An 11,716-nucleotide genomic window follows, 5' to 3' on the forward strand; every position below is an offset into this window, starting at 1 on the left:
AAACACATACACACAAACATACACACGCAAACAGACACACACACACAAACAAGCAAACAAACAAACAAACACATACACACAAACATACACACGCAAACAGACACACACACACAAACAAGCAAACAAACAAACAAACACATACACACAAACATACACACGCAAACAGACACACACACACACACACACAGTTACAACAGTGTTTGAAATGAAAACATATTTGTATTACAATATCCTAGATTGTGTGCTCTGACGTATTTCTGGTTCACTATGGAGGACACCACTTGTCCTAGATTGAACTAAATAAGGTGCAACTGGGGAAGGCATCGCGCGAACTAGACAATAGCGAGACAAATATTTTGCCTTTATTTGAGCCTATGCTGAGCATGTTTCCCAACAAAGATCCTACAGATAAAACAATTAAAAACAAATCAAAAAACAAACAAACACCCAAACCAGAACTAATATTGAGCAAAAAAGAAGGAAATGGCAGCCGTGACAGTGCCCTGTCAAGGAATAAACCCCCCCCATAGAAATGAACAATGTCACGCTTGAGGTTATGTGAATCAGATATCGTTAAGGTGTGTTTTAGAAGAAAGAATTTTATGTTACATAACTTGATGCACACTGCCCTATAGTTGAAAAAAAAAACCCCAACACAGAAAGAAAGAAAGATAGAAAAAAAGATAGAAAGAAAGAAAGAAACAAGCAAAAAGCAAACCCCCCACCCGCTACTTTGGAAAGGTTTTACACCCCTTTCAAAACTCTAACGTAATTCTAAGAGGCAGGACGTTCGAATTTTACATCTATCTCCGATCGGACGGAGCCAATTAATGGAACGGAAAGCTTTACAAAACTCCCCAAAATAATCCAAGTTCGGAGTGGCCTGTTGTAAATTCGAACCAGGTCCATCTGCTCCGTTGACCAGAATGATTGTAAAAAAACAAAAAACTCGAAAAAAAGTTTCAAAAAAGTACAGACGGTAATAATGATGTATCTGGCTTAACGTTTACACCGCTGTTTTTTCTGAGTTTAAAAAAAAATAATGTGGGTGTTTTTACGTCCACTATTGACACACCTTAACATTTTGTTAAATAATTTGTGAGGCAGCGTAGTGGAATCAGGCTCTCGTCAAAATAATCAAAGTGAAGAAACTTGCATTTTTCCGCAGGTTTGTGAATTTTTATCAAATTTTTGTTTTTTTGGCTCAACACCTTTCATGGCCATTAAAGAACTCATTTCTGTGTGGATTTTTCTGAAAAGCGTTGATTAAAGGCATAAAAAATGTAAATCTTCAGTTACCACGGACTCTTAAGCTAAGGAAATAACTAATCTTTGGCGCCATTTTCGCACTAATTTTACCTCTGAAAACAGGTGACCCCCACCTCCTTTTTTTGCAAATATCTCGACTTTTATTCAAGATAAATGGATATATTTAAAATCCAAATAAAGACAAGTGAACAAGCTTTGAGATGATATCAATAAGTCTACATGCCCAAAAATTGACGAGAGCCTGATTCCACCACGCTGCCTCACATTTATATATAGTTCTAGGGAGTAGTTTTCGACCATGTCTGTAAGGACCAACCCGGGCTGAAAGGGATACAGACCGAGGCTCTAATAACATTTTTTCCCACATGGGAATCGAACTCAAGTCTTCTGTGTACTACCAAAGCCCCTAACCGCTGCACACCACCTCAAACGTCGGCGAAGATATGTTAAACAGAGGTGAAAACTCCGTATCTCATGAGCTGAATGGTGAAACGTAAGTGTCGATTGTACACATTCAAGGTGCAAAGACCAAAATCTCAAGTTGCTGTTTTTGTATTCATTTATACACATTTGTAGGCAAGAAAAAAACCCAACAACAACAATTCAAACATGTGAAAAGGGAAAAAAATGGCTAAAAACTTTATAAGTAAAAGGCATTAATAAGTCTTAACCAGCTTTTTTTTCTAGCCCAAGTGTGACTCCGGCTTTTTTCTGTAAGCCTACCATTTCTGGTATGTTATCAAATAATGATAATAATAATAATAATAATAATAATAATAATAATAATAATAATAATAATAATAATAATAATAATAACAATAACAATAATAATAATAATAATAATAATAATAATAATAACAATAATAATAATAGTAATAACAATACTAACACTACTGCTACTACTACCAAAGATTCTCTACTACACGGTCTTTGCTACTACTATTACTAAAAACAATAATACAGATCGGAAATCGCATAGAGCCACATAGAGCTTGCTGTAGAGTGTTAGGTGGTAACTTACGCTATACAAATGCCATTAATAATCGATCATTATTATTTCCTTGAGTTATGTGGAAGTGTAGACAGGTGGTAGAGGCCGAGGAAAATGCTTAACTGTTAAGGTTGAAGGGAACACAGCTATCCGACCAGTAGCAGACAAAAGACATCTTTGACAGCTTTTAAAAGATCAGACAGTTAACAATCAACAGTTATAATTCACATTTAAAACATTTCTCTTTTTTTTAGGCTGTAGCTAAAATATGCGTTACGTATTCTCTAGGAGTCAATCCTTCAAAACAAACCAAACAAACAAACAATCCTCCCCCCCCCCAAAAAAAAACAACAACAAAAAAACAAAAAAACCCAAAAACAAAACACACACAACCCCTCCCCCCAACAACCCCGCCTTGGTTGCAACATATTATGACTAACAAACCTGTCATGTAGATTTGATTCTTTTACAACAGTTTTCTTTCAGCGACTGCATCTCAACTTTACATGCAGTGAAGTCCTAGGCATACACGACACTGCTACACAAGATGTTGAGCTTAATTAACGTGGTGACTATTTCATTCTTACTGTTGTGTCCGGAGGGTGTCTCAAAAAGATACCTTGTTGCTAATCTTACCGTCACCCAGTACTAAATGACCACTGTAGATTCGAAGCCCGTCTCTAACTAACTGACGAACAGCCCACCCCTCTTCACTTCCCTTAATCCACAAAAACTCACAAACAAAGATATTATTAAGAAGTCTGTTTTACACGAACATGCATAGTCACTGTTCTAGTCTAAAAGTACAACTATGTGGGGCTTTTTTTTTGGCCACTGGTAACATACACCATAACTGTGACTAATTTATTCATCAGCCTAGAAGGAAACTTCTCCCCCTTGTCCGACTTCTTCCGCAGTTTCTGATGAGTGACGTTTTTGCTATAACCCACGTCATGGCTTGCACGCCTCCACGCCTCCACGCCTCCATGCCTTCTCTTTTGACGAAATTCTTGTGCTGTAAGCATAATTGTGTCACGACACGGTGGAGCCAGGCGCTCGTCAATTTTTGTACATACGGAGTTATTGGTAGAATCGTAAAACTTGTTTATTTGTCTCTCTTTTGATAAAAGAAACCCCCAAACTATTTATCTTGAGTGGAAGGGGAGACAATCATTGCAGTTGAAGGAGCAGGGCCACCTGGTGTCAGGAGTGAAATTTGCCTGAAAATGGGTGCCCAAAGTTTGGTGACTTACAAAGCTTGAGTGTCCAATGAGACAAAATTACATTTTCTGTTCCTTAAATCAACCTTTTTTTCTGTAAAATCCACACAGAAATGTATTTTTAAATGCACATTAAAAGTGTCACCCCCCACCCAAAAGAAGAACACACACACACACACACACACACACACACACACAACTCACAAAAAAACAACAACACAAAAAACAACCAAAACTGCCATAGGGACAGAAAAAGTTGGTATCTTATGTTTCATTATTTTGACGAGCACCTGCTTTCAACACGTTGATAGCAATATGTCTTTGATTCCGCACATTTGTAGATAAAAGCTTTTCTATTCATGTAAGAACGAGGTTTACAAGGGCAGAACCTGGGAGCACTCAGCCATGCAGCCTGACATAAGATGGGAATTAATTTTCCCAAGGATCCTGTTACAAAAATGTGCTGATGACGGAGGTTAAGCCAGGATCGCCCATATTATATCCCAGCACAATACACACTGAGCTAACTGTGCACTTTCTCCGTAACCTACATTCTAGCTAGCGCTAAAAGAACAGATTAAAAATGGAAAAACACAAAAGAAAATAGATACCTGAGGAAAACACTCAAAATGTTAGGAAAACATAATATGCCAATGCCAACCAAACTGGGAAATAAATTTCTCAAATTTAGTTAGCATTAACAATTTTCTTTTTCAAAAACCTACCAGGGCTCTCGTGGCCTAGAGGTTAAGGTGCTCGCCTCTCGTTCAATAGGTCCGGGTTCGAATCCGCATGGTGGCTGAAATTTTTCTTCTCTAACATTTTCTCCTTTCACATCCTTTCCTGCTCTAACAGTGTTTTCCACTTTCTTCCGACACTCCCTCACCTCCTTTGCTCCCTCCTCTGGGCTCCTGACTCTTTCTGCAGCTTTCTACTACTACTCCTTGGCTCTTTCTTACTGCTGTCACACTCCAGATCTTATGGCAGGTAAGTCTACACCTAGCCTACTTGGACAAGGCCGAAAAATCTCGAAGCTCCCGTGTGCAAGTTGCGCATGTTAAAGATCCCTTGGTGGTCTAAAATCGATACGAGCAGGCTCTGGCGGCCGCCACCCGGGCAAAATTCCAAATTTCCTTCCTTGTGTCCAGTGTTTAGTAAACCGCTTACCTTCTGCTGTAACCTTGAGAGAAAGCCTCTCGAGGCCGTACTTTTTTAACAGCCGCTCTGCCAGCCGCTTAAGCTTTACCTCTTTATATCCCAATTTTGGTGCTAAATCTAAAAATGACAAAAACGTCTTTACATGGGTCATACAATAGAAACTAGCAAACCTATTATTGATAGTTATTCATCTAATGAATGAACTTCCGGTATAAGAGACCTGTTTTTGGCTGAAAAGTAATTTTGATGTCGAAGTCGTCGTAGAGGAATGTGCCTGTGCCGCTGTCAGCGGCTCACCGGCAGAGTCACTGGGAGCGGCTTGTTGGAGATAAAGAGTTAAAAATTGCCTGCTTGCCTTGCCCCACATAGAGATCGCTGTTACATCAAGCCGTTTATCATCAAGTGTATAAATTACATTCTTCATAGACAGGGAAGGCGTTGCCCAAAATCTTACTAAAGTGTCATTCCCGTGACCGGATGTGACATGGGAGCTTGCTGGTATAATGCTGAAGGCGTGAGAGATATGTTTACCTTATAATTCGCCCAGAACCTTTTAGTCTATAACTAGATCACGATGGACAAATTATGAGAGAGAGAGAGAGAGAGAGAGAGAGAGAGAAAGAGAGAGAGAGAGATGAAGGGAGGGACAGAGCGTGGTTCTATAATCGTTATCATCATCATCATCATCATCATCATCATCATCATCATCATCATCATCATCATCATCATCATCATCATCATCATCAGTCATTTAGTGTTATCCGAACGGCGTTCATAACACTGCTTTCGTATCCTACTAGTAAAAACACATGTACAAGGTTGACTTTGTTACGTTTGTCCCAGACGGGAGTTCTAACGTACACTGATGATGTGAGCGTATATGTGTCCATGTTTGAATCACATGCTACAAAAAACTGTAGGCGTAAGATGAAGCACTGCTTTGGTACAACTGCAACGTGAAAACAAGGCCAGAGACAGTTTTGGATGCCCTTGGAAAGAATGTAGTTTGGATTCCGCGACAAAACGTCAGTGTCGCTCCTCACTGACGCATCCTCAATGACAGCTTTATCTTTGTGAGACAAAATGGTTTTCATTAGTGGATTTTAAAATTTCATTGCCTCGGACAGTGCGCTTACGTAAGTGTCAACGAACGACTTTCTCTATGTGGTCGTCCTTACCTGGCCCTCGGTGAATTGGTGGTTTGGCCAGTCATTGTATACTGACTGGCATAAATATTGCGAAAAAGTAACACCATATGTGTAGAAAACAAAACTGAGTATTTTCGTAAGTTGTCTTTATTCACTATTCACAATGTGTTCTTGTTACATGTATTGGATTGGCTCCATCAAAAAAACACAAAACGCTCATTGGCCGCTTATGATTCAAACAATACAACAAAGCAACCCTCTCAATGGTACGCAGTTAAAACGTGAATTGAATCGTGGATTCACATGTTAAGTTGGTCTGACCTATAAATTCTCTGCCCTAAAATGTTTGATTGAGTGTTGCATAGTCCGACTATCAAGATGAAAGATTATTTACGGAAAATCGAGAAAGAGCTATTGGACGGCTGCAAGCCAGCGAGAGCCCTCAGGAGGTTGCAACAGTCCTGGGAGTGCATGCCAGCACTATCTACCGCCTGCAAAACAGATTACAGGCAACCAACTCCACGAGAGATCTCCAAAGAGGCGGAAGAACTCGACTGACAACAGCTGTCCAAGACCGCTTTGTCGTGCGTCAGCATCGCCGAGATCCACGGTTGTCTGCCTCCGAGAAAGCCCAGAATACCATCGGAATGCACGGTAGAGCCGTGAGTGACCGCACCATACGCCGCCGACTTGTGGCCAGGGGGCTGTGTTGTCGGCGTCCGGAGCAGAGAGCACCCCTGAAAGTCCATCATCGACGAACTCGTCTCCAGTGGGCTCAGAATCACGTTAACTGGCGTCATCGAGAGTGTAATGTTAGTTTACACACACGACTGTAAACTGGAGAGACGAACATACACGACACCAAGCATTCTAATAATGGGCCTGGGTGTAATGTCTGACTTTTTATGTTGATCCCCGAAGTGAGTAACATTAACCAAAAGCCCATGACATACGGGGCGCTTACGTCCCGTGATTAAAAAAGAGTAAGATATAATACTGTGACTACCGTGACATCTCCCTTTTTAAGATTGAAGAAAAAGGAAAACCTCAAAATGGATTAAAGATTATTGGTTTCGAGTCTCTGATGATAACCAAAGGGGAATGTTCTAACTTTAACAAAATTCACACACAGAGTTCAATTGTCTTTGAAGATTCGGGGCTTGCACTTGAGAACCTGGTAAAACATTTTTAAAAAGTTCTTTGGTACTTCAGAATTACCACATTTCAAAGTGTCTTTGTCACATTCATAGAACTTCATAGCATCCAGATAAAGAAAATAAGAAAATAAATTACCTCGAACAGGTAGGTCTACACAACTGTTGGGTAATCAGGAAAGAATAAACAAAAAAATGTAAAACCAGTCATCGAAAGGACACGCCTTGGTCGCAAAACATCAGTCCGAGTAACGAGCGGGTCTCCTGACCACTCGTCCACTTCAGGTAGTTATTGGAGCAGGACTGGCTGGAGCGGCAGCTGGCTGAGGTGATGGTGGTGTGACATCAGGCTCCACTGGCTGGACAGCTGGTGGCGAAGGTAAGGAAACGGACATCGGAGTAGGCTCTAATGTGGCAACAGGTGAAGAAGGCATGGAAGGTGGGTCGACGTAGGGCTTCAGGTGTTTGCGGTTCCGGCGGTAAGCCCTATCCCCAGACTGTAAGATGTAAGACCTCGGTGCACACCGTTCTTTGACAACAGCAGGGCCACGCCACTACTTGTCGTTCTTCAGTTTCTGCAGGACGAATAGACCAGGATTCAGCTCCGGGAGGTTCTGGGCTCCGTGACGTCTGTCAAAACTTGTTTGTACTTACGCTTCGACTTAGCGTCTCTGGCTGCAATCTTCGCCCTTTCGTAGACCTGCTGATTCAGGTTTGACGGTAGAGTTGGCAGGGTCGTCCTCAGGCGTCGCCCAAGAGCAAGTTCCGCTGGGCTCGCCCCCGTCGGTGACACCGGTGTAGACCTGTAGATCAGGAGTGCGAGAAATGGGTCGTCCTGAATCAAGGCTTTCTTCGCTTCCTCGACTGTTCTCTCCGACCCGCCGTTGCTCTGGGGAAAATGAGGACTGCTGGTCGTGTGTTTAAACCCCCAGCCCTTGGCGAACTTGTGGAAACGGTCTGACACAAACTGGGGACCGTTGTCAGTCACCAGTAGTTCTGGAATGCCAAACCGAGCGAAGATGTTTTTCAGTTTGTACACAACAGTCTCTGAGGTGGTGTCTGGATTGTAGGCCACCTCTAAGAACCGTGAAAAGTAGTCCACGAGTACCAGGTAGTCATGTCCCTTGTAGTTGCAGAGGTCAGCACCAACCATTTGGAACGGCCGCTCAGGTAGAGTTGTCGGGGTTAGAGGTTCGCTTGGTTGTGCTGGACGTTTCTGCTGGCAATGGTTGCATCTTGAGACGACTTCCCGTATCTCGGAGCTGAGACCAAGCCACCAAATGGAAGATTTGGCCCGTTCTCGACACTTCGACACTCCGAGGTGACCGTCGTGGATCCTGCTGAGCATCTCTCCTCGCATTGCCTTGGGGATTACGATTCGGTTGCCTCTGACTAGTAGTCCATGGACTTCGCTCAGTTCACTGGAGACTGCGTAGGGGTCGCGAGCTTCGGACCTGACGTTTTGAATGAATTTCGGCCAAACGCCTCTGGTGTACTGTATCGCAGCACTGATCGCTGGATCCTGTTGAGACTCGTTTCTGATTTCGTCAAGTGTGCTATCCGTGGCATCCCATGACATCTGGATTGTAGCGACATGAGCCTCGATTTCTTCTCCAAATTCTTCAGGCTCGGTGCTCACTACTGGACTTCGGGACAAGGAGTCTGCGACAGTCATGTTTTTCCCTTGGGTGTATTCTGCCTTTCCGCTGTATCACATCATCTAATCAGCATCCGTTGGTAGCGGACAGGTGCATCATTCAGTTCTTTAGAGTTGATCAGAGGCACAATGGGCTTGTGGTCGGTGAGCAGTGTGAATAACGGCAGCCCGATGAGGTAGCGATCGAACTTTTCGCACGCCCAGGTGGCCGCCAACAATTCCTTTTCAATCTGAGTGTTGTTCCTCTCGGCCCCAGATAGAGTTCTGGAACAGTAGGCCACTGGCTGAAGATCACCCCTATCCTCCTGGAGGAGAACTCACCCCAGTCCATAGCTGCTTGCATCGGTGCTTACGATGACAGGCTTCCTCATGTCGAAGAGCGCGAGTGTTGGAGCTGACGACAGTCTATTCTGTCTCGAGAAATCAGTCCCAGACGAACAGCGGCGTCGCGACTGAGAAGGCTGTTGGTGTCGTCGTCAAGGACGAAAACACGGAACGCAAAGTTGCGATTGTTATGCTGCGTAGTTGCGATAAATTCTCTCACGCTCCTCATGACTCGGCCAGGACTGCAAAGAACTGCAGACGTTGTTTTCAGCTTTGGACGAGGACTGAGACGGTTGTAGTCGGCCTTCGACATTATCGAAACATCGGCCCCTGTGTCTATCTTTAAGGATGTAGTTCTCCCTCCAAGGTTCAGTGTAACGCACCATGGTGGCTCGCTAACTTCGCCGAAGTTCACATCAGGAACGACATTATTGTCCGAGTCTTTGTCAACACTTCCCAAGAAGAACGAAGGAGTTTCCGATTCAGTGATTTCGTTGACATTGCGGCTGCTGCTGCGACAGACTGTTGCAAAATGATTGCGCTTGCCGCATTTTCTGCAAGTTTTCCCACGCGCTGGGCAATTGTTTTGGGCATGGCCTCTTCCACAGTTGCCACAGTTAGAGAAAGTTGGCGGTGATGCATGGCTGCCTCTGTGTTGTGAGTGTGTACTTGTTCTCCGGCCGCCTCTACCCCTGGGGTGAGCAGGCGACGAATACCCCATCTGGCCGTAGCGCACTGCATCTACTGTGACTGATGCACCTAGCTGACGTTGGCTACTGACCTGACCCTTTTCGAGCTCGAAATGGCGTGCTGTTTCGATGGCTGATTTCAAAATAAGAGTTGCCTCGAGTTGTAAGCGCTGTGACAGTTCATTGTCCTGTACTCCTAGGACGAGTCTATCCCTTATGGTTTCATCTCGGTCCTTAAAGTCTGCATGTTCTGAAAGCTCGTACAGGGCTCTAACATATTCTTCTATTATCTCCCCACTGTTTTTTGCTCGTGCATGAAACTTCGCTCTTTCGTGGATAAGATTCCGCTTGGGGACAAAGTGAGCGTCGAAATTCTCTAAGACCGTGTCAAAGTTGTCCCTAGAATTGTTACCTTCGACGGGAGCAGGGAACGTGAACGTGTTAAATATATGTTCAGCTTGGCGTCCCATAGCGTAAATTAATTAACTTCCTTGAATTGCTCCGGTCTCTGCGCTCAGTTTGGTGGCTGTGTGGTATCGTAGCATACGCTGTCGCCATTCGGGCCACTCGTGAGGTTTGGAAAAGTCAAACGGTCCAGGATGCTTGAAATTAGGCATTCTGACACTTGTGACACGTTATCCACTGACTTCTGACACCATGTAATGTTAGTATACACACACAACTGTAAACTAAAGAGACGAAAACACACGACACCAAGCATTCTAATAATGAGCCCGGGTGTAATGTCTGACTTTTTATGTTGATCTCCGAAGTGAGTAACATTAACCAAAAACCCATGGCATACGGGGCGCTTACGTCCCGTGATTAAGAAAGAGTAAGATACAATACTGTGACTACCGTGACAGACAGTGGCAGCGTGTGATCTTTAGCGACGAGGGTCACTTCTGCATCGGTCCTGACAATAGACGGGTCCGAATTTGGCGCCGCCCCGGACAACGTTACTCTGACGAGAACATCTGAAAAAGAGAACCGTGGGGAGGTCAAAGCGTGATGATATGGAGCACAATCGTTATCAATCAAAGACTGGGCCCCATCATCTTCCAAAATTTAGGACCTGGACGTGGCAACGGAGTGACGGCACAACGCTACATCCTCCAAGTCCTGTAGCCCCATGTTGCTACATTTTTCCAGAGACATCAAAATGACCTCTTTCCGCTGGATAACGCCCGGCCTCGTACATCACGTGCTACCCAGCAGTTCCTGGTACAAAACAACATACCCAGCATGCCTCACCCACTCAGATCACCAGATGTGAACCCAATAGAACACCTTTGGAGCGTCCTTCAGAGGCGTCTCAACCAACTCCAGCCCACACCCCGAACAGCTGCACAACTGGGTGCTGCTATTCTTCAGGAGTAGGTACAGGTACAGGTCCCCAACTTCCAAACCAATCACTTGGTCCACTCTACGCACCGCCGATGCACTGCTGTCATCAACGCTAATGGGGGCCATACCAGATACTGACTGGAACTTAAGCCCCAAGGTCAAGGTCACTGATGCCGAATAACAAGATCTGTCCCCAAGCAAATCCCCAGCTCTTAAGCATTGTTTTGTGCAATTTGAGACACCTCAAACCTGTTTCTCTACATAAAAATATTGCTTCAATTTACTCTCCTCTTCTTGTGTCATGTGAATTCGCATTACTTTTGCCGGTAAGTATTTTAGCAAGAATTTTAACGGAGGTGAGAGTCGAGGACTGACGAGCGAACGGCGCTTAGCTGTCAGTTTGGACCCCACCACCCTTCCCCCTCCCTTTTCCCCCTTCTCCGTTCTCACCCGATTCTGTGTTCTAAAATTAGTATTAGACATAAAAATGCGATTGGAAATTGTTTGGTGCTTGCTTTACTCAATGCGTATGTGTTAAGTGTATTGTAGGCCTATTGTGTCGGATACTACCTAGACTTGGTCTGCTTAGGACAGCGTCGGTGGTGTGGTATCAGTTTGGTCCTATGTTTCTACAGACTATTATAAATCAGCTCGTTAACATCATCATTACGTATATACGATTTCTTTAGTTGAAGGGGACCATATTCCCAAGGGCTCTACGCGCGCGCGCGCGCGCGCGCGCGCGTGTGTGTGTGTGTG

General features: G+C 44.1%; 1 protein-coding gene across 1 annotated transcript; it reads right to left on the minus strand.

Annotated features, from left to right (window-relative positions):
• Positions 1-7,538: 7,538 nt before the first annotated feature.
• LOC106012474 (uncharacterized protein K02A2.6-like) lies at positions 7,539-8,615 on the minus strand. Its single transcript, XM_013085534.1, has one exon. The coding sequence runs from the start codon at positions 8,613-8,615 to the stop codon at positions 7,539-7,541; it is 1,077 nt and encodes a 358-aa protein (XP_012940988.1).
• Between the last annotated feature and the right edge of the window lie 3,101 nt (positions 8,616-11,716).

The sequence above is a fragment of the Aplysia californica genome, unplaced genomic scaffold (assembly GCF_000002075.1).
Source record: "Aplysia californica isolate F4 #8 unplaced genomic scaffold, AplCal3.0 scaffold00384, whole genome shotgun sequence".
In the NCBI taxonomy this organism is placed as follows: domain Eukaryota; kingdom Metazoa; phylum Mollusca; class Gastropoda; order Aplysiida; family Aplysiidae; genus Aplysia; species Aplysia californica.

Bases quoted from the DNA above. Each gene is read 5' to 3' on its own strand.
- LOC106012474 (XM_013085534.1), bottom strand. From the start codon at position 8,615: ATGACTGTCGCAGACTCCTTGTCCCGAAGTCCAGTAGTGAGCACCGAG.